Raw genomic sequence first — 23794 nt, forward strand, 5'->3', positions numbered from 1 at the left:
TACGTGAGTAAATTAAGCCATGGAAAAAATATTTCTCCTCATTTAAAAGTGCAAATGGAAACGCGTTGCTGGTTTATTACTGGGAAAAAGGTACCAGTATACTCATTTGGGGTATACTCATAAGCAATGTCTTATGAATTGCTTTTTAAACTGGTATAGGAGTACACATAACATCCCATAAAAATCCATATCCTTTACAGAATCTAATCTCTATTGTAGGAAAATTATAAGAAGTAAATTTTTAAGGCAAATGAAAACTGTAGACATTAGAATGGGAAAAAGCAAAAATATGAAAATAATGGATATAGCCAAGGATAAGGTGATAGTTACCACTCTTCATAAGGAAGGTGATAGGTATTACCACCAAATGTAAACAGAGTACCTGTTCTTTTTACCCTAGCTAATTCTGATAATCTTTTTCATTTCTCCCAGTCTTTATAGAAAAAATAATGCCTTCATTTACATTTCTTTCATAATTAGTAAAGTTGGGCATATTTTATATATTAGGTATTTATACTTCTGTGATGACTAAAGTTGTCCTTTGTCCATTTCTTTCTGGGCTGTGTACATCTTTTTTATTGACTGTATCCTTTGTCTGCCATGAGTTACACATTTATAATTTCTTGCCTTTCACCCAAGTCTTACTACGTAGATGTTTAAAACGTTTATAAAGTCAAATTCATTTTTCCTTTCATTCTTAAGAAAACCCCCTTTCCCAAGAAGATAAAAATTTTCACCCATGTTCTCTTCTACTATTTGGGAGTCATTGTTTCATTCCTACTTTTAATTCTTTTATCCGTCTAGTTTCTTTTTTCTTTTCATATAAGGCATGAGATAGGGATTCAGCTTTATTATCTTGGTTTCTAGGGCTGCCATAATAATTACCACAAACTTGGGTGGCTTAAGACAACAGAAGTTTATTCCCTCACATTTTGGAGACTGGGCCAAGTTCTGTCTGACAGCTCCCTGGAAAGGTCCTTTCTTGCCTCTTACCAGCTTCTGGGGGTTGCTGGCAACACTTGGTGTTCCTTGACTTGTAGATGCATTGTTCTAATCTCTGCCTCTCTTGTCACATTCTTCCCTATGTGTCTCTGTGTCCAAGTCTCTCTTTATAAAAACACTAACCATTGGATTACAGCCCACTCTAATCCAGTAAAACCTCATTTTAATTTGATTAGATCTGCAAATAGGTTATTTCCACATAAGATCACAATCATAATTACGAAGGGTTATGACTTAACATATCTTTTAGGACACACAATTCAACTCATCATCTATTTTCCCCTTATAAATTACTCAGTTGTCCCAACGCTACTTATTAAAACATCCAACTTTTCTGTGCTGATTTCAGATGTCAGATTTGTCATATGCTGATCCTCAGTATTCCCGGGACTGTTCATTGTTTTGTCTTGTATCCATACCACACTGTTTTAATTCTTACAGCTTTGTACTGGGGTTGTTTTACCTTGTGAGCCCCTCCTTAATACTTTGGGTCAGTGTTCACTGCTCATGTTTCTCGCAAATGATTGTTCTTTCAGGTGAGTGGTAGAAATTTTTCCCAAGTTTCCCCCAAAATTTGGAGGTCCTTTTGGGATTTTTATTAACCTGCATTGACTTTGTACAATGTTTAGGAATAACTAGCACTTTCCAAATTTGATGTTCTGCAAGAATGGAGTATTGAATATAGTATTTCTTTATTCAAGTCTTATATCCCTCATTAGAGTTTTATGCTTCCTACAGGTGTATGGCATTTCTTACATTTAGTCCTTGATATTTTGTATTGCTGATGGCAATATAATCTTGCATTATGACTTCTAAATGACGGTATGTAAGAAAACTATTGTTACAGATTGTTTTTCATCCAGCTAACATCTAAACTTTTCTTTTAATGAAGTTTCAGTTGATTGTCTGGTTTTCCCAGAATACAACTGTGTCGTCTATAAATAAGAATCGTCTTGCCTTCTTGTTGCCAATAATGTACTTTGTATTTTATTCCCTTGTCTTCAAACTTTGATAAATTGGAATAGTCTGTTTCTCTAGAGCAACATACCTACTAAATTGGTCAAAAGCTGGTGACTGTGGGTAAATCACTTAGCCTCATGGGAGTTGGATTAAATTCTCTCTACCTTTGGCTCTAAGAATCAGTGTTTCCATTTACATTAACTAATAAGGGGATCCTCTTCCTGACACAGTTCTGATTCTTAAACTAATTTTTCCCCTAAATTACTACTGCTTTCCAAAAACTCGTGCCATTGCATCATCATTTCATGCCAAGTTAAATTGTCTAAGATTACTGCCTGTGTCACCTTTAGGATACTGGATTTTATGCCTAAGAAGAGTATAAATGGATGACTTAAATCATAAATCCCAGCTTCGTTTGTTCGGTGACTAGTTTATGAGGTGCAGGACTTACTCTACATTCTCCCCTTCTATGCTTCCACATTCTCCCCTTCTATGCCTCTATATTCTGGAGCTTGGACTCTTTTGGTCACTAGAGTCACCAGCTGGGAATGAATGAACAAACAAAAACACATGTATAATTATTGAACTGTTTTCAAAAATACCCACCTCGTCTCATCTTTACAACACCCCGTGAGGAGGAATTGCTGTCCGCATTTAAGGTGAGATTAAGAGACTTACCCAGTAAGTGGCGGAATGGGGATTCTGCTTCCAGTGCTTTCTCCAGTAGATCTCAGCTGCCGGCTGGTGGTTATGGCATAAATGTGTGGAATTATAGTCAGATGCTAAGAAAAGCTAGACAATTTGCAAAACTAACAAACAAAAAAACAGCTCTTTTTTTTAATGGATTTGTACCTGCTATTTTTTTTGTTTAGATACCATTCGTATGCAAATGGGCATAAATCTTTTTTTTTAATTCATTAATTAATTTATTTAATTTTTGGCAGCGTTGGGTCTTCGTTGCTGTGCGCAGGCTTTCTCTAGTTGCGGCGAGCAGGGGCCACTCTTTGTTGCTGTGCGCGGGCTTCTCATTGCGGTGGCTTCTCTTGTTGCTGAGCAACGGCTCTAGGCGTGCGGGCTTCAGTAGTTGTGGCACGCAGGCTCCGTAGTTGTGGCCCACAGGTTTAGCTGCTCGACCAGGGATTGAACCCATGTCCCCTGCATTGGCAGGAGGATTCTTAACCACTGCACCACCAGGGAAGTCCAAAATCATCTCTTCGGTTTTTTAAGAGTACCAATCTTCACGTTCCATAACAGCGTGCTAAACTCAGTGAACTGATTTTACCTCAACAGTTCCACCTGTGTTATGCCATCTATAGAACTGTTCTTTTCCATCATTTCCAGTGTTGTCGTGCAGGGCTGCATGGAACCAGATATGACTCTCTCCAGATCTGTAGGGATCCTCTGTTCCACATAGCAGGACTCCCACTTGACTCCTGCTGAATGTTTGGGAAACATTACTACAGCTGTCCCCACACACCCAGCCTGCAGGTAGGACTCATGTTTATCAAGTCTCTGTTATAAGCAGATGTTTGGCAAATTTCTCTTACTGATCCCCTAGAGACCTGGTGAGGCGAGTATTACACATTTTTTTCCAAGTGAGGAAACTGGGGCACAGGAAAGCTAAAGTTGTTAGGTAAACTAGAAATCACAGAGATATGCCTTGGGAATATAATAGGAGCTCAGAATGTAAATGAAATTTTGAGGACAGCAGGGCTGAGGCCTTGTGCAGCTAGGGCATGGGGACAGGTGCAGCTCAGAGGCTAAGTCAGCCAAGCGCTGGGATATGGGAGACAGGAGCCCAGCGTGACCTTGAGCAGGTCCCTCTGCGGGAGTCTGTCGGGCTGAGGGAAGGACACATCCCTTCCCCCAGGGATTGGGGGAAGGCAGACGGCCTCTGCAGTTATGAAGGTGGAGTCCCTATTTTGGGGAATATGGGATGTTTAAAAGAGTCCAGAGACCCCAGTAATCAAAACTTAGTCAGTGTTCTGGGTTTGTCTGGGCACTTGGGGGAGGGGGATAAAAATGGCATCCTATAGGACTTTGAGCACCAGGATGGGGACCCTGCTGCAAATGAATGAATCTTAGAGAAATGAATTTCAGACTCAAACTCGAGTTTCACTTATCTCCGAAGTCCAGGCTTTATCCACTGTGGTCTGATGTCTCTAGCTTCCTATGTAAACAAAGGGACACTAAACCTTCCACTTGTCTTTGAATATACGTTATTCTTTAACTTTGACAACAGGCACCTACCTCCAGGTACAGCCTTCAGTGAAGCTGTAAATACACTGGAATAAGTTACGATAGTTACTCATGATGCTATAGTAAAATAGTACATAAAGTACTATTTTAGTACTTAGTATAATAAAATAGTACATAAAGTACTTTATGTAAAATAGTACATAAAGGCATTATTTTAAAATAGTACATAAAGGCATTTACATAAAGGTACTTTCCTTACTCTCAGGTTTATGAGGATTAAAAAAAATTTTTTAGAAGCTCAGTGTCCATCTTGTTGTATTGCCTGGATGTTTTACCTTTGCTCATGAATAATAAATGAACACTAATCTGTTTCTCTGCCCTTCAACTCCCAGAAAGCAAAACAATAGGAAAGGGGATTTCCAAATTGCAAATGGTTGCCAAAGTCAGCGTATTTTTCTTCCCTGGGAATCATGAAAACACAACAATGAGAACTGAAGTGAAAAAGCTTCTCCACTTGGAAGGTTTGTTTTTTAATTCTCTCTGTAAAAACGCTTGGGTCAGAAAAAGTAATCTAAATTGCAGAATTGTTAAAGAAATAGATAGAGAAAAAAAATTACATTTCAGAGCCAAAGGGAGAGCCTGTGGGATACATTCCAGAGTAAATTCCTAGTGTAAATACTTGTACTGATATAAAATAAAGAATAAAACCAATGAAATAAACATCTGACAAAAGGAGTTTTTTGTAAAAAAAAGAAAAACAGATTAAATAGAAGAAAGATAGAAGAAAGGAATTTTAAAAGGTAGAAGGAGATATGAATGAGACATTAAATTTTTAAAAAGCAGAATATATAACTAATCATAAAATCTGGTTCCTTGAAAAAATTTTAAAGATACATAACTAGCTAACCTAACTAAAAATAAGAAAACAAGGGAGAAAATATCACTACTTAACGTAGGAAATTATAATAGGGAAACTACAGAAACGGAAATTGCATACATCATAAGGGAATGATTTGCTCAACTCTCCGCAAATACATTTAAAAGCATAAATGAAGTGCACACTCTTCTAAAGAAAATATAATTTGTAGACTTTTCTGAAGAGAATAAGGACCACGTAGCCCTTCATTACCAAGAAGGGATGAAGAAGATGACGTTGGCCCCCTGTGGATGGGCTCTGCTGGCTTGTTCAGTACTGGATGCCTAACCTGGGGCCTGGCACACAGCACATGCTCAGTAAAGATTTGTTTGAGTGAATAAAGAAAGGAATGAATGGTCAAATCTTTCTTTATGGAATCAACATTACAAGTGAAAACAACACATGATTTTATAATAAACCTCATACCCTGAGGGCAGCGAGATCTGACTGCACCCCTCACTGTGTCCCTGCATGCTACGGAGCCTAGTCAGGTTCTCCTAGCCTCTCTGTGTCTCAGTTTCTTCATCTGTAACATCAGGATAATAATACAGACCTCCTGGGCTTGTTGTGATGATTAAGTAAGATAATGTATGAAAATGGGACTTCCCTGGTGGTCCAGTGGGTTAGGCTCCTTGCTCCCAATGCAGGGGGGCCGGGTTCAATCCCTGATCGGGGAACTAGATCCTGCATGCGTGCTGCAACTAAGAAGCCCACATGCTGCGACTAAGGATCCCGCATGCCACAACTAAGACCTGGCACAGTCAAAATAAATAAATAAATTCATTCATTAACTTTAAAAACAGATAATGTACGAAAAGAATCCATCATAGTGCCCCACAATTATTAGATATTATTATCAACACTAAAACATCATTAAAATTGCTGTAAGAAATTTTATAAAGATGACATCTTGTAGATAAGCTTAAAATTTTTTTCTTTTGTTATGAAAATTTTCAAATATATACAAAAGTACAGAGTATAATGAACCCCCGTGCACCCAATACCCAGTTTCAATAATTATCAGCTCATGGCTGGTCATCCCCTTCCCCAAACACTTGGATTATTTTGAAGCACATCCCAGACTTTATGTCATGTCATCTATAATACTTCAATATCTATTTCTAAAGCAATAATAATAACCAAAATCCCATATCACACTTAAAAATAAATTAATAATGATTCCTTAATTAGATGAACTGTTGGTCGGCTGGAAGCCACAGGAGAAAAGAAGAGAATCGAGTCGGTCCAAGGCAGGGCTTTAGGTAAGTTCTCTCCAGATCCAACATGATAGAGGCATCCACTGTCACTGTCAAGGCGGTCTCTTTGTGCTGAGGGTCTGATGGCTGAGGGGTAGGGGGGGTGAGATAGAGGGGAGGGGAGGGAATAAGTTTGAAGCCAGCATTTCATGCCTGAAGAAAAGTAAAGCAAGGGTCTCCCATTATCTGTAATTTTCTTACTTCCCAAAGCAAATCTCATTTCATTTGAAACAATTCTGTACAAATTCTTCTGCTTCCAAATTGATGAGATTTTAGAATTGAATTGTATCTTTTCATTACCTTGAGTCACAGTTGGTAGTGTGGCTTTTATGCAGACTCTGATATCACACAGTGAGCTCATTTAAGGGTGACAAGACTAGTTTAATTTCTGAAATTTTTTTTAAAGATTTTTTGATGTTGACCATTGTTTAAACTATTTATTGAATTTTGTTACAATATTGCTTCTGTTTTATGTTTTGTTTTTTTGGCCCCGAGACATGTGGGATCCTAGCTCGCTGAGCAGGGGTTGAAGCCTCACCCCGTGCATTGGAAGGTGAAGTCCTAACCACTGAATCACCAGGGAAGTCCCTGGTTTCTGAAATTTAACATAGCACAGAAGCTCACACATCTCTGAGAGAATTCAGTTCTTAGAATATTTGAGGCTCTGCTCTCTTTCCCCTATTTCCCCTTATTTGTTCTACAATATCAGGAACCCAGTGGAAACCCCAATTTCCTTCTCTGCTGCTACTTATTAAACCTTAAATTAAGATATTTTCTTTTTTTCTTAACTGGAATTTGAAGCAATTTGGTTGCTCCAAAACATAAGCTATTGGCATTAAAGATATTGAACATCGATAGTTCAAACCCAGATTTCTATTCCCCATTTAAAACCAAGGTGAATGAAAAGTCTAGAGTTCAGTGGCTAACATGAGCAAGGAGATGAAGGACGATGCTGAGGAGGTAGGAGACAAGGAGTCCCCAGAAGGGGCAAAGGGCACCTAAGATAGGCTGCTTGTTTCTTCTTTGAAAGCCTAAGCCAGCTTAGAAGCAATGGAAACTTCACCTGGAGGAGATAAGGAGTTTGGATTCAGAAGTCTGACCCAGCACAACGGCACTGGGAAACACCCTCCATCCTGCTGGGGAAGTATGCCTACTTCCCCCTTTAGAAGTCTGGTTTGGGTAGGTAGGGCAATGTCTATTTTATTTGCTGCTGCATCCTTGCTGCTGAGAACAATGCCTAGCACGTGGTAGGGCGGCAAATATATGTTCTTGACTTAATTAATTAATTAATACTTAAATAATTATCGATTAATTAGTACTGCTCAGCAGCCTTCACTATTCCTTACTAAAGGGGCTATTCTACCAAGAACTTGAAAGTTTGACTACCCAAGAGGAAAAAGAAACCAACATATATTTCTTCTTTTGACCCAAAAAGCCCCTTTAAAACAATCTTTATGACTTTCTTGTGCTTTAATGTATAATTTTAGTGTCTCTAAAATCATGTGGTAAAAAAAATTCTTTTGGTAATAGAACTGATGTAGTGAATCATGGGCAAAGAACAGATGACCTAGTTTGATTAGATAAGAAGATAGGACAAAGATTTAATGTAGTTCAAAATGAACATTGCCCCCGCATTCATCCTTTTAAGGGATTACTTGGTTTGACGGGCTCAAAATCTTTATCAGCTAGGTTGCTGGAAACCGAGGGCAGGAATGGAAAAGGAAGAAGCATGAGCTGAGTGGGGCCCATTGACCGGGGCGGCTGTGGAGTGTGGGAGTGAGCCCTGCAGAGAGGCTGAGGGGGCAGAGGGTATGAGGTCTACACCAGGGAGGTTATTCGAGGAGCTTCCATGAAAGCAAGAAAAGGAAGAATCAACCAGAGACCCCACCTGCTTGAACCGCTGCCAGGGGCCCTGATCATTGCAACTGCCAAGCCCTTTACTCAGAATCACCCTGGCAGCCCCTCTGCCCTCTCTGCCAGAATCCCCAAAGGCCTCCTTCACTCACCTGCGAGCATCTTGCATAATTCCTCACCCTACCTGCCCTCTGGGCCACCCATCCTCAGTGTTTTGCCTTTTCTCAGCTAGCAAAGCTCCCAAAAAAACAAGCGTCCACATCAAAGTGACTTAACAGCAAATGTTTTCTGAAATGATTCTTCATACTTATTACCCCCAAATTATAATACAATATAATTTATGAACGAAATGAAATTGTATTTGCTTCAAGAACCATGGTTACAACCAAAAAGGGGATGTTGAGTGGGACGATTCGAGTTTCCTCTCCTGTCCAGAGCTGTCCTCCCCTTGAGGGGAACGCCGGTCGCCTGACCAGTCTCACTCGCAACCATGACACCTAAATGTTGTTTTCTAGGCTTCCTCATCGGTGTCCTCCTGCCTGGTGTGGTAGGTAAGTCCTTCATTTCTTTTTAATTGCTCACAGCTTTGTCATCTGAGTCTGCTCAAGGGGACTGTCAGACATGGCCGTGGTGCATTTCTGGGCTTTGTAAAAATTTCAGCTTTCTCCTGTCACTAACTGGTCCGGACAGACATGGGGTCCGTTTCCCTCTGCAGCCTGAATAACTGCATGTGGACTTCACGAGTAGCTACTAAAGAGGAGGCGCTCTTGTGGGTGCAAAAACTTCGCACAGGACAAACGTACACCCCTCTCTGTCTCCTTAGCCTTTCTTTCGCCTTCAAGGACAAGATAGCATACTGGTTACCAGCATAGCTCCTAAGCCAGACTGCCTGAATCTGGACTTCAACTCTGCCATTTTATTATCTAGAAAAACTGGGGCAACTAGCTTAAAGCCCCTCTGCCTCAATTACTTCATCTGTAAGGTGGGGATTGTAGGTCACTGTGAGGATTAAATGAGTTAATACATGACAAGTGCTTAGAGCAGTGCCTAGCACAGAATAGACCATAAATAAACAACATGTGAGAATTTGCTGTGGGTATTCATGGAGAACTCTTCAAGAGCAGAGGGCATCGTATCATCCCAACATACCTCTGAGCAAGGTCATTAGGACCCCCAGTTAACAGATGCATACCTCTCAGTATAAGTGTCTCAAGTAACTTTCACAAGACTGTACAGTTGCCCAGTGACTGATAACATAACAACAATTCAATCCTCCATTTCCCAGAAATATGTGGATCTGAGTAGACTATGACTTTGGTCTTTGGTCAGACCAAGAACTCAATTAGCAGAATACGGCAGGAATTCAAGTGGTACCCAAATGACCTCGGCTCTGCATCTTACCAGACCTGTAACCATATGGACAAGATACACAACTTCTTTAAACCTCAGTTTCCCCACGTGTAAAATGTACTAATAAAAATACCTACCTTATTGGGTGGTTGTGAGAATGAAAGAAGGTGTAAAGCTTTGAGCACAGGGCCTGATATACATTTAAGGTTCAAATACGTTCAGTGATTAATGAAGGCCGGCCAGGGGGAGGAGGCGGAGGGAAAGAAGAAGGAATATCTTCAGCCTCTCGTTGCTCTGCTTGCTCCATTAGCTCCTCTCTCCTGAGGCTCTTCTGTGGGTTTGCTGTGACGGGTGAGAGGCAGGCTCCAGGACCAGGCAGCCTGGTTACAAAATCAACCTCACCGTCTGCAGCTGCACCAGCTCTTTTACTTCTCCAAGACTTGGATTTTGGTCTGTAAGAGGAAGACCGCAATAATATCTTTTGCACAGATGAGCTGGGCAGACTCAGTGAAGACAGGTGAAATCCCCTCTGTGTCTGCTACAGAGGGATTGCTATTTTCTTTGATGGAGGTTAGCAGTGGTGTTACAAAAATGAGAGAAGAAATCTGAAGACAGACAAGGTAAAGGACACTGGACTATCTATGTTCAGGACAGCAAATCGACTCTAGGAAGGATCTTCCGGAAAATGTGCGTGCTTGTCACCTCCTGAAAATTTCTGCTAAGTACAATTTTATGTGCTAAATACGATTGATCGGGTAGTGATCTGGGTGAACAAAACCAATGGTGGCATTTGACTCTTTCCAAGTACACATCACCACTTGATGCACTGAAGGAGGTCCAAAAATAAAAATAAAAACAAGCAAAAACCAAATAACAGTAATGACACTATTTGGTTGGTAAAAATAACTACCTAAGGAAACAGCCCCATTCATTAGAAAATAACACATCTTGAATGTTCAGAGCTGAGACCATGGGCTTAGGAGAATTTGCTTCCGTCTTACTGATATTTGAGCAAAGACCTAAAGGAGATGAAGAAATGAGGCATGTGGAACACCGGGAAGAGTATTCTAGGAGAAGGGAAGGGCCAAGGCAGAGACCTCGGATGGGGCCATTCCCAGCATGGTGGACCAGGAGAAAGGAGGTCACTCTGGAGAAGCCAGGGAGCAAGTGGTAGAAGATGAGAAAAAGACAGGGGATGTGCTTCCTCATTCCTCCTGCTCACCACCTATCCCTTAGCAGAAACTTTGGGCCTATTGGAGAGGCAAAGCTTTACCTCTGCCCATTTTAGGTTTTCAGCTGGGACTCTTTTTTTTTTTTTTTTTTTTAACTTACACAGTGTTACATGTCAGATTTATTCAATTAAAAAGTCGGCTTAACAAAAAGGCAGATTAATAAAACAGTTTATTAATGAGTGCAGCGCCCAACACCAGGGGGATCCTGTATGAAGAGAAACTCAAAATAGCGACTTAGAATTCCAGCTTCTGTAGCATCTTCAACAAAGCACGATACACCTGTAGGAACATGATAGGACAGAGGAAAGCAGTTTTAGTCTTCCAAGGGAGGAAACTGCGGGAAAGTAAATATGTGGGAGAAAACTAATGGAGTAAGTTTCATTTGCAGATTCTTCTGGTGCCTTCTTTGGGCTGATAAGAATCTGTCTCCAGCAAAGTAAAAGGAGACTTTATTGGGCTGGCCAAAAAGTTCGTTTGGGTCTTTCTGCAAGAGCTTGCCAGAAACCCGAACGAAATTTTTGGCCAGCCTTATATATCCTGCCTTTAGGCGGAAAAAGGGGGCGGTCAAGAGAGATTTTCCTGCATTTGCTGCTTCTTAATTGCCTTCAGCTCAAAATAATTTTTATGTCAAAGAGGCATATTTGGGGGTAATATATTCTGGTTTCCTTCAGACCCTAGAATAAATTTTGTCAAAGGTCTGTTGCCTCCAGTGGACTGAATGTAGGTGAGATTGAGTTCTCATGTTGCATGAATTGACCAAGAAAGCACAAACTACGCCAGTGCGAAATTATCCCCCTTCCTGCCATGACTCCTGTTGAGACTCTTCTCGGGAATGCTGGGTTCCATGGCAAGCCCTTGGGCAGTTTCCCTCCACAGCCCGGACCATTCCACCTGAGCAGTTATGCTCGGGCACTTGGAACCAGGATGCAGGCAGGTAAGAGCATCCACTCAGGAGTGGAACCGGCCTACATGCAATAAAGCCAGGTCAGCTGAGAGAGGTGAGGGACAATGAAGTAGGAAGAAGAGATGAAGCAAGAACCAGAGAAAGGGGCTTCCCTGGTGGCACAGTGGTTCAGAGTCCGCCTGCCGATGCAGGGGACACGGGTTCGTGCACCGGTCCGGGAAGTTCCCACATGCCGTGAGCCATGGCTGCTGAGCCTGTGCGTCCGGAGCCTGTGCTCCGCAATGGGAGAGGCCACAACAGTGAGAGGCCCGTGTACCGCAAAAAAAAAAAAAAACCAGAGAAAGGAGGAATGAGTTCCAGGCTGAGGTCCTGGAGGCAGAATAGAATCCAGGCAAAAGCTTGCCTCAGAGGAGCAGAAACGCAGGGTCTCCTAGGAAGGTGGGCAAAGTGGCCCTGGTGAGGCCTTTCATCTCAGTCATTACATTCCATCACCACCAGGGGTGGAATCAAGGACAATGCTATCTTTTCACTGCTGTTACTTCCTCTCCAGCTTAGGAGTGGGTTGGGAGTTTATCACGTATGTTTTTATAGTCTGGATCACCACTGTCCTGACACTTTAGCATGCATCAAAATCATCACATCAAAGATCAGAAATGTTGATTTCTGGGCTCCACTTCCACCATCTGCACCTGTAGCAACTATTTCAAGGAATCCTGATGCAGGTATTATTACATTGAAACTTATGGCTAATAACGATGGTGCTCATATCAATGTTCAGTGTTGCTCTGTTTCTTATTGTTTTAGAAACTCAGCCAGCCCACGAGTCTCTGAAACCTCAACGAGTACATTTTCAGTCCCAAAATTTTCACAACATTTTGCACTGGCAGCCTGGGCGGGCTTGTCCCGGCAACAGCAGTATCTATTTTGTGCAGTATAAAACGTAAGTAGTCTGAGCTTCCTCCAGCTAGTAGAGATGGCCACTACGATTCCATGTTCTAGAAGGCGAAGGAGTGTTAGGATCTGAACTTTTGTCAGTTTCAGAAGGATTGAGAAGAAGCAGGGGTGGAGGCAGGAGTGTGTCTTCCCTGAAGGTGACACAAAATGCATGATGACGTGTAGTCTGTGACGGGAGATTCTTCATCCCTCAGAGACCCAGCACTGAGGCTTCACAGGGTCAGCCTTTGGTTTCACAACAGAGACTCTCCATAAACACTTGTCCAACTGAATGTTAGAAGCGACTTGTTCAGCACCTAATAGGTCCTCAATTAAATTGACGCTATTGATAGTTGAAAAAGAAGTTGTGGGACACATGGATGTGAGTGTGTAAACTACATTTTCAATTTAAAGTTCATTTCTTTAGAGTGGGTTTACTATTTAGAAAATTCCTTTCAAAAATGAACGCCTCCTGTAAGTATGAATGCAAATTGGAACACGCTGAGGCATGTTCCTCCTGTGTGATCTTCAGACTAATTCTAGTGGATCGTTGCCAAAACTCAGATATAACCCACTCCTTTCCTGAATTGAAGCCTGGAAACAGAAGCTCCTGATTTGCAAATGGCAGGTTTTCCCCTTCACACATCTCTGCTCAGGGGGCTGGGGTGGGAGTATGCAGAGAGGAGTTGAAGCGCTTCCTTCTCTTACGTAGATTGAGATTCCGGCTGAACATGAGACAGGAGATATTATAGTTTAGCTTTTATGATTTTCTATTCAGAAATTCAGAAGATTAGATGTAGCTATGGACCAAAGTAGCAATTTTTGTGCCATAAATTCCTTCATGTCTCTCCAGCATGGGGTAGATCTAAAGTCAGATTTTTCAGTTTATCAAGCTCTCACTAACTTCAGAAGGACTATTTCCAGAAGTTTCTCAGTCTTTAACTGCTGCTTTTCTCAACATATTTTGTGTAGCAACTGTAAACTTCACAAATCTTTACAATAAAGATTTCTCCACTCCCAAAACAGATGTGTGCGTCGTTGGAAACGCTTCCCTGTAGGAAGTGGGGATTGGTGATCTTTTTATCTCTCCCCTGTAGGCAGTATAAACATATCCAAAGTGGGTCTATTTACGGTTCAACATAAACAGTGGATTAGATGTTCTTTTTCCATGAAATTAATGAAGATTAAACTTTAGGGCCCCATGGAAACATTTCATAGTTGTAATTCTTTTTCTTAAATAGAGCTCTTAAATTCGTATACATTTCAGAATACCTGCATCCATTCCTACCTATGTGATATTTTCAATAGCACAATGCAGATTTATATTTTCAAAATCTTTCGTTTTGGGTCTATCCAGTTCTCATGGGTCTACTGACAGTTTTTGTCCCATGTAGGACAGGACAAAAAATGAAGTATTACACTAAAAAAGGAACCAGTCATTACAGCTAAATTCATCTAGCAAAGGCAATGTCTAATAAGAGTTAGAAAACATTAAATTGTGCTTAATATATGTTGTTGCTTATGTTCTTATGGTGTCTTCTGCTATAATGAAACTGCTGTCAGCATATAGTTTACAGAGTACAGACATCAGCATTGCTCTTCATTATATGGCTAAAAAGTTATATTTCAAGTCCTTCAACAAATATTTTGGAAGCTTTCTCCCCAGCCTCTAATTCCTGCTCTGTTCCCACCATCATCTTATTGCATTTTCTTTGATTTGTGACTGGTAAGGAAGGGAAGCATTAATCCTCCCTTTTGCTGTTACACCATCCCACAGTCTTAGGCTGAATCAACGTATCTGGCGCTTTGCCTCATTACCTTTTCTTCCTGGGTTCTCCCCATTCTCTGCCAGCCTCTAATTACAAAACTCCTTAAAGAGCCCTTCCTACGACCCTCGTTCAGTTGTCAAAAAAGAGATTGACGTTATGTGTTGGGTGTCACCTGAGATGAAAAGTGGTAGCAACTTCTCAGAATCAGCCACGTTACTCAACAGCAAGCTGATAAGAAGTGAGGAAAACCACAAAGTGTTGAAACCTCAGGAGGCTGAAGGACATGGAGAGCTCGTAGTCAAGAATGGAAGTTGGTTCAGACCCCAGAAGGAAAACTTCACTAAGTACTAAAAATCCAAAAACCCTCATGCTAGTGTTACAGAAGGTATCAAGCTTGAGTTTATATTTCAACGAGAAAACACTTTGATAGTACTTCAATTAATTTAAAACTTTTAAAGATACTTAAGAACAGCTGTCAGCTTTCACAGTGGTGCTGATATTGGAGGACAAATTTCAGCCAGTCTGAAAACTGAATAGACTGAAAAAACTGAAGACTCCTTCAATGGAATAAAGGAATGCAGATTTTTGTCTTTTCCCTTCTGTAGGTATGGACAGAGACAATGGAAAGATAAAGAGGACTGCTGGGGTATTCAAGAGTTCTTCTGTGACCTTACCAATGAAACGTCAGACATATGGGAACCTTACTACGGGAGAGTGAGGACGACCCTGGCTGGGGTCCACTCAGGCTGGACCATGACACAGCGGTTCTTTCCCTGGTGGGAAAGTGAGTTCCATGGAGTTTCTTTGCATTTGCTTTTCCTGCCCTTGAATAGCCCTCATGGAGCATGGTTAACTAGCTACCAGGCCCTGTGCTTTGGTGAGGTCCACACCATCGTCTCACTTGATGTCATTCTCAGAATAGCTCTAGCAGATGGCTTTTACTATTCTCATTTACAGCCCAGGAAGTCAGGGCACAGACACTTTAGTAGTAGCCCAGGTCTCAGAATTCAAATTTGGCTGCCTCTGATTCAGAGCTGACATTCTATCCCACTGCCAGGATGTTGCCTGCTAGAAAAAAGAAGTATTTTTAGATAGCAGAAAAGGAGCCATATGGGGTTATTCCTAAGCACGACGGTGAGGTTCTTGAAAATACACATTAGAAAAACTTTCTATTGAGGAAATTAAGACTTTTAGTCACCTGTCCAAAAGAGGAGACAAAAAGTGCTCTCTTGTATCCATTTCTCAATGATGTATATTCTTCTAATTTAGTCATAATGTCAGAATAATATACTATAATCTATGATGTAAATTATAAATGGAGCCATTGCCAGCAGACCTTATATAAGGGGCTTCCCTGGAGGCGCAGTGGTTGAGTCCGCCTGCCGATGCAGGGGACACGGGTTCGTGCCCCGGTCCGGGAAGATCCCACATGCCGCGGAGCGGCTGGGCCCATGAGCCATGGCCGCTGAGCCTGCGCACCCGGAGCCTGTGCTCCGCAACGGGAGAGGCCACAACAGTGAGAGGCCCGCGTACTGCAAAAAAAAAAAAAAAAAAAAAAAAAAATAGACAAAAGGTATGAGAAAAAAAGTTTAATGTATATGTACAACGATATGCATAACAAGACAGAAAACATGGGTATTTACTACAGTCCTCACAATGGCAACTAGTCATGAAGCTGTAGTTAATATTTATAACTGCTTTTCTCATGATTTAACTCAACGTTCTCTTTCTTTTCAGCCAGCATCTCAACTTTCCATTTTTGAGGAGTTTGAGTCCTTTTGATCTTTTTCATATTAGCTTAACATAGTCTTAAATTAATTTTTATCACTGAATATAGGAGTTCTAAGAGGCACCTCCAAGGATACCAAGCATACTTGACTCCGCTGTATATATAATTCTATTTCCCTTTGATAATTGGAACCAGTCACCCTAGACAACAGAAGTACCGCATTTCCTCCTTATTGGTTAAATGGCATAAAGAGATCCCAACCTTCAGGAGGCAGCCTCAACTTCCAATTCTTTGAAAATATTGTTGTTATAACCCAGAAGAATTAAGGATCAAGTGTATGGGCATTGCCTCCACCTAGATTTATTAAACAGCTTTATTGAGATAATATTCACATCCCTTACGATTACTCATATAACGTGTACAATTCAATAATTTTTTACTCTATTCACAGATAAGTACAACCATCACCCATAGTCAATTTTAGAACATTTTCATCACCACAAAAAAGAAACTCCATACTCTTTGACTATTACCCTCCTATTCTCTCCCTCCTTTAGCCTCTCAGCCCTAGGTACCACTAATCTACTTTCTGTCTCTAACGAGTTCCCTCACCTTGATATTTCACATGAATAGAATCATATAATATGTGATGTTTTGTGACTGGCTCCTTTCATTTAGCATAATATTTTCAAGGTCTGTCCCTTTTGTAGCATGTATCAGTGCTTCGTTCCTTCTTGTGGCTGAATAATATTGCAGTACACAGATATACTGCATTTTGTTTATCCATTTCTCAGTTGATGGATATTTGAGTTGTTTCCACATTTTAGCTCCTGTGAATAGAGCTCCTATAAACGTTCATGTACAAGTTTTTGTGTAGACATGTTTTTATTTCTCTTGGGTATATACATACCTAGGAGTGGAATCACTTGGTTACCGTGTAACTGTATGTTTGATCATTTGAGAAACTGCCAGACTGTTTTCCAAAGCAGCTGCACCATTTTCCATTCCCATCAGCAGTGTATGAGGGTTCCTATTTCCCCACATCCTTAGCACCACTATGTCACCTTTTGATTATAACAATCCTGGTGCATGTGAAATGGTATCTCATGTGATTTTGATTTGCATTTTCCTGATGATTAGTGATGTTGAGCATCTTTTCATGTGTTTATTGGCCATTTGCATATCTCCCTTGGAAAATTGTCTGTTCAGATACTTTGCCCATTTTTAAATTGAATGATTTGTCTTTTAATTACTGAGTTTTAAGATTTTTGTATATTATGGACACCATTACCTTATCAGAGAGATGATTTTCAAATATTTTCTCCCATTCTGTGATTTGTCTTTTCACTTTCTCAGTGGTGTCATTTGAAGCCCCAAAGTACTTAACTTTGGTGAAGTCCAATCTACCTATTTTTTCTCTTGCTACTCATGCTTTCGGGGTCATATCTAAGAATTCTTTGCCAAACCCAAGGCTATGAAGATTTATCCTAAGCTTTCTTCTATGAGTTTTATAGTTTTGGCTCCTACATTTAAATCTTTGATCAATTTTGAGTTCATTTTTATATATGATGTGAGGTAAGGGTCCAACTTCATTCTTTTGTATATGGCTATCCCGTTGTCCCAGCATCATTTGTTGAAAAGGTATTCTCTACCCATTGAATGATCTTGGCACCCTGTTGAAAATGCAAGCCATAGAGAGAAAATATTCACAGTGCATGTTTGGGACAAAGGACTATGTCCAGAATGTACAAAGAACTTTTACAAATCAATAATAAAAAGACAAGACAACTAATTTAAAAAATGGGCAAAGACTTGAACAGGCTTTTCACAAAAGGGAATATTCAAGTGGCCAATGAACATATGAAATTCCATTAGTCATCAGGGAAATGCAACTTAAAAACACAATAAATTGGTACTACACACTTACCAGAATGGCCAAAATTAAACTTTTAAAAAATAATAATGCCAAGTATTAGAGAGAATGTGAAAAAAATGGGAACTTTCATACACTGCTGAAGAGAATATAAATTGGTGTATCTACTGTGGGGAAATGGCAGAATTTACAAAAGCTAAACATATATAAACTCTATCACCCAGAAATTCCACTCTTAGTTATATTCCCAACAAAATGAATGTTTCCCAAGTGACATATACAAGAATGTTCCTGCTACTTTACTCAGAATATCCAAAAACTAGAAACAACCTAAAAGTCTGGGAATAACACAATGGATGAATTGTGTTATTCATAAAATTAAATACCACACAGCAATCAAAAGAAAAAACTCTTTTTTTAAAATGTTTTTATAGCATTCTTTATATATATATATATATATATTTATTTATTTATTTTATTACTTATTTTTGGCTGCACTGGGTCTTCTTTGCTGTGCATGGGCTTTCTCCAGTTGCGACGAGTGGGACTACTCTTCATTGTGGTGTGCGGGCTTCTCATTGCGGTGGCTTCTCTTGTTGAGGAGCACAGGCTCTAGGTGCGCAGGCTTCAGTAGTTGTGGCACGCAGGCTCAGTAGTTGTGGCTCACAGGCTTAGTTGCTCCACATCATGTGGGATCTTCCCGGACCAGGGCTCGAACCTGTGTCTCCTGCATTGGCAGGCAGATTCTTAACCACTGAGCCACCAGGGAAGCCCCGAAAGAACAAACTCCTGATACATGCAACATGGATAGATGTACAGACTTTAGATTGCCAGGGCTACCATAGCAAAATACCACAGACTTGGTGGCTTAAACAACAGAAATTTATTTTCCTACACTTCTGGAGGCTGGAAGTCCAAAATCAAGGTGTCCAGAGGTTTGGTTTCTTCTGAAGCCATTCTCCTTGGCCACTTTCTTGCTGTGTCCTTCCATGGTCATCCCTCTGTGCTCAATCGTATGTGTCTTCTTATAGGACACCAGTCATATTGGATTAGGGACCACCCATACCACCCATATGACTTCATTTTTTAAAAAGCAATATGCTTTTTTAAAAAAGACCCTATCTCCAAATGCAGTCATATTCTGAGGTACTGGGTGTTAGGACTTCATCCTATGAATTTGACGGGAGACACAATTCAGACCATAATTATATATATACAAATAAAACTGAAAGAGTGAAACAAGGCAGACACACAAAAAAGTGTATATTGTATGATTCCAAAAATGAATGTACATGGCGATAAAAGTTAGGAAAATTGTGGTTATCCTCTGGGGTTAAGTAACTGGAGAAAGGTGAAGGAGGTTTCTGGGGTATTGGTGATGTCCTGTTTTTTGTTCTGGGTGGTAGCTATACAGGAGTGTTTATTTGTAAAGATTTGTTGAGCCATATCCTCACGATTTATTTGTCTGTATCTATCTTGTAAGTTGATAAAAAGTGTATTTAAAATTTTAAAATTCTAACTAAACAACAAAAAAGAAAGCATCAACTTTCAACATGTGTTCACAATAAAAACACAAGGAAGCGATCAACACAAGCAAGGTTGGAAGAAACAAGTACTGGCTGGACCAGCGCTTCAAGGTTTTGTAATATTGGAAGCAGATAATAAATTAAATAAGCTTAAAGAAATAACAGAGGGAATAAAAACATAATCAAAGGACAAAATGTTACTCAGACCAAATAGATTGAAAAAGACCCAAATAGAGCTCATAGAAATGAAAAAAATATAATCATTGAAATTCAAAAAGTTGATTTGAGGGGTTAAAGATCAGTTTAGACATGACAAAGTAGTAAACTGATGGACTGGAAGACAGCTCTGAAGAAACCCTTCAGAATACTCCACTGAGAAAAAAAAGATGGAAAAAGAAAAAAGAAAATGACATATGGAAAATCGAATGAGAAATGCTAACAGATGTTGAACTGAAATTCTAGAATAAAAGCATGTATGTCTCTGTCTCTATCTCTATCTATCTCTAAGTTGATTGATCATGGCTAGTTTTCAAGAATTATAAAAGATATGTATCTACAAACTAAAAATACATAATGAATGCCGAACAAGAAAACAAAACCCATTAATGAATTAAATCATTTAGAATTCCCATAGTTAATCTGGAGGAAATTAAAGTGACTATTAATTTATTTAGTTTTCTTTCCTAGTTAACGATCATCTGATTATTGATACCAAATGCAAGAAACAAAAATTCTCTTGATCCTTCTCCTGCTATTCCATAGTATATAACATAATTCTGTTGAAATAATTTTATAGCAACAAGTCTTCAAATGATTTTCAAGCTGCTTTGAAATTTTACATCTTTAAGGACCTACAAAATATTTGCCTTACACTAAGATCTTCACCCAAATAACTTTTTATACTTCGTTTTCCAAAACAATCACTGCAGGCTGTGGAAATGATTGATAAAGCTCCTCTTAAAGCTGATTCAGAATATATGTCTTTGCAAATAAAGAATCATCTGCAAAGAAACTTCTCAGATATTTATACTTTAGGTGTTAGCAGTATCTCTTCAGAATGATTTTTGCCAGATCCCTGAGCTTAATAATGATTTTTTATTATGCATAATGTGTCCATATGAAATATTACATTTTTGGGTGATATTGTCAAATTTTCCTATTTTTCCTCAGCAAAAATAGATCCTCCATTCATGAATATAACTCAAGTTAATGGATCTTTGTTGGTGAATCTCCACGCTCCCAATTTACCATATAGGGACCAAAAAAGAAAAAATGTATCAATGGAATACTATGGGCTAGTATACCGAGTCTTTGTAATTAACAATTCACTGGAAAAGGTAAGTTCAGATGAATAGATAAGTTTGGTATTTTTTCTTTTGTTTAAGCAACATTTTAGCCATAAAATAGTTCCTGTCTTTTGCTACTCTATCCCCTCTTATTTTTCCTTATCGTTTTTTAGTTCCTTCTCACTTTCACCCTCATTGATAAGCAATTAGTGGTTACCATCGCCATCAGAATTGTGTGTACGTGTGTTTGCACCTTTTCCGTCATTCAGCTGGTTTCCTTTTGATTTTCCCTGCATATCTAAAGACTGGTATTAACAATATTTAATTCCATTTGATTGTCACAAATATTCATTTTTATGGACTTTACACACCTTATTTTAAAGTGGCTTTTGGATCGGAGCATTATATATTAGTGCCAGTTTTGCTCTGATATTATAATCCTCCATTGGTGACTTTATTTTGGTTTGGTGAATGTTCCTTTTTTTGTGTGTCCATCTAAGACAGGGTTCCTTTGGCTGTAGAAAACAGAAACCCATTCAAACCGGTTCAAATAGAAAAGTGGAGGGGAGAGGAGGATTTTTACTCGGAGGTAATGATCAATCTTACAACAGCCAGAAGCAAGAAATAAAGTGCTGCCAGGCTTTGCAGTCACTGGAAAAGAGAAATGGAGAAGCAAGTTGTAAAGAATCTCACTCTATTTCTCTGTGGTCACATGCCACATGTCTACAACTGTCTCCAAATCTACTCCATTCTCCTCACTGCACAGTTCAAATTCTTAAAAAAGAGACTCTGACCACTGGGTCAATCAATCAGCATCACTAGGGAGAAGTCATGTGGTTCCTCCACAGTCATGTGACCTGTCCCTTTCTCAGTCTGTGAGCTAGGACTCTGGAGAAGGAGGATGTGTCTCGGAAGAAACCCTACAGCCCATCTAAACTGGTCATGAACAACTTAGTTTTATCAAAAATAGAGCAAGTCAATGACTTACTGGAAACCATTTTTCATCTCATTTTTCCCCTTGTGTGTAGGAGCAAAAGGTATATGAAGGAGCTCACAGAGTTGTTGAAATTGAAGCTCTAACACCTCACACTGGTTACTGTATAGTGGCTGAAATGTATCAGCCCACATTAGACAGAAGAAGTCAGAGAAGCCAAGAGAGATGTGTGGAAAGTCCTTGAAGTGCTCTGCAGAGTGGCAATCCAAACTCTCTGAGAATAGGACGGCTCGTTTTGAAGAATCTCATTGAAAGTTGTTTATATATATATATTTTTCTGAAATATAGTTGATTTACAATGTTGTGCTAGTTAGTTTTTATATATTCTTAATGCAATGTTCACCATTATACTTCACAGACCTCTTTGTTTAATCATTCTTTCTTCCTTTATATTTTATTTGTAAACTAAATTTAAGCAGTTCCCCCCGGCAAAAAAAAAAAAAAAAATTAGAATTTAAAGAAGAGGCAGAAAACAAAGGGCTCTGTGAAATACAGAACTTTATTTCTGACTGTAACATCTCTAACATAATCTCCATTCTTCTAAGTCAGCTAAGTAAAAAATTAAAGAACCAAGGAGCAGTAGGCACGTTTTTAAATGTTGAATGAATTTTTTAAAATAGCATCACAGACAAGCAATCGTGATGCAATCCTTTTCCACTATCTATTGAAAGTTAACTTGACATAGATATTTCAACTTTCACATAAGTGGAATTTTTACGTGAATGAGCATTTTCCCATACATTTCTATTTTATATGAATATACTTTCCATACATTAATTTTCTATTATATAATATTCTTACTTAATGAACCAATATTTTCTTTTAAATTCTATTCTATGTAAATAAGAATAATATTTGAAAAAAAGCCTCTCATGATCTCTGGATTAATATCTAGGTTAAGTTTATCAGCAATAACATCTAAATACCAAAGGATGCCTACTCAATACAATTTCCTTCATTTAACACATACTCACATTAAGGTTTTCTTTTCTGTTTTTGTTTGTTTTTTAATATTGCCTGAGAAGAATGTACCTTTATTCTCAAAGTCAGGTATAAGATTTTTCAGCAACAAAGTAAAAAAGAACGTTTAACTCTAATTTATACCACACTCATTACTCAATCCTCCTGGTGAAGGGTCCCTTGCCAGTGGCATCTTCATAATCTCTATATACAAGGATCTTTTGAATGACAGTTTGATTGGGGACATAGGGTATGGTTGGGGACCAGGTAAAGAAGTTGACTTGCAGCTGAAAGCATAGCATGGGTGGTGGGTTTACTGGGGAGAGGGGCTGGTGCTGGCAGAGATTGTAGAGCCAGTTAAAGCCCACCAACAATCTCCTAGCAGCTCCAGCCCACAACAAGTGAAGGTCTATGGGCTCGGGCTCCGTGTAGCAACAGAAAGCTACCTACCTCACCTTGGGCTCAGTGTTTAAGGCTGTCCTTTTTTGTGAAGAGATATGAATTGGAGAACATTTGTACGACTCCTCATGAACATTGCTACAAAATGTGACAAAAATATATTAAGTGGTTCTGGTTATATACAATTACACACAATAATAAACTGATTAAAAATTCAGAAATGTGCGGAGGGAGATAGTAAGAGACAGAGAAAGAGCTAGAGAATTATTTTCACCGCTTTCCCATGTGGTCAAAAAAAATGAATTTGAGCACACATCTCGAGATAAAAATTACTTTAATCTATGTTTTTGAATTACGGTTTGTTGTTTTTTTTTTTTTTTGCTTGCTGTCCTTTTGAGGGGGAATTAAGAGCAATGGGATGGGTATGGAGTAAGGATTGTGCGTGGCCAACAGCATTTAAGTTTTTGAAATTCAATAGTCCTGAAGACTGATCTAAAAACAGTAATGGCTGCCTCATGAAAGTTATTAGGTAGCATAAAGTTTTATTTTATGTTTGTTGTACTTTGTTTTTGCTTTCATGCTTAGGCAAGTTATTTAGGCATGCTTAGGCAAGAGTAAAATACTTTGTAAAACATGATAACTGTTACATTCT

General features: G+C 39.3%; 1 protein-coding gene across 1 annotated transcript; it reads left to right on the top strand.

Moving 5' to 3' along the window:
* Window positions 1–8677: 8677 nt before the first annotated feature.
* Window positions 8678–21967, top strand: IL22RA2 (interleukin 22 receptor subunit alpha 2). The gene is made up of 5 exons (XM_067702931.1): window positions 8678–8738; window positions 12478–12613; window positions 14981–15159; window positions 20674–20840; window positions 21818–21967. The coding sequence occupies exons 1-5, from the start codon at window positions 8678–8680 to the stop codon at window positions 21965–21967; spliced, it is 693 nt and encodes a 230-aa protein (XP_067559032.1).
* Window positions 21968–23794: the final 1827 nt, after the last annotated feature.

This window comes from Pseudorca crassidens, chromosome 13 (genome assembly GCF_039906515.1).
Source record: "Pseudorca crassidens isolate mPseCra1 chromosome 13, mPseCra1.hap1, whole genome shotgun sequence".
NCBI lineage: Eukaryota > Metazoa > Chordata > Mammalia > Artiodactyla > Delphinidae > Pseudorca > Pseudorca crassidens.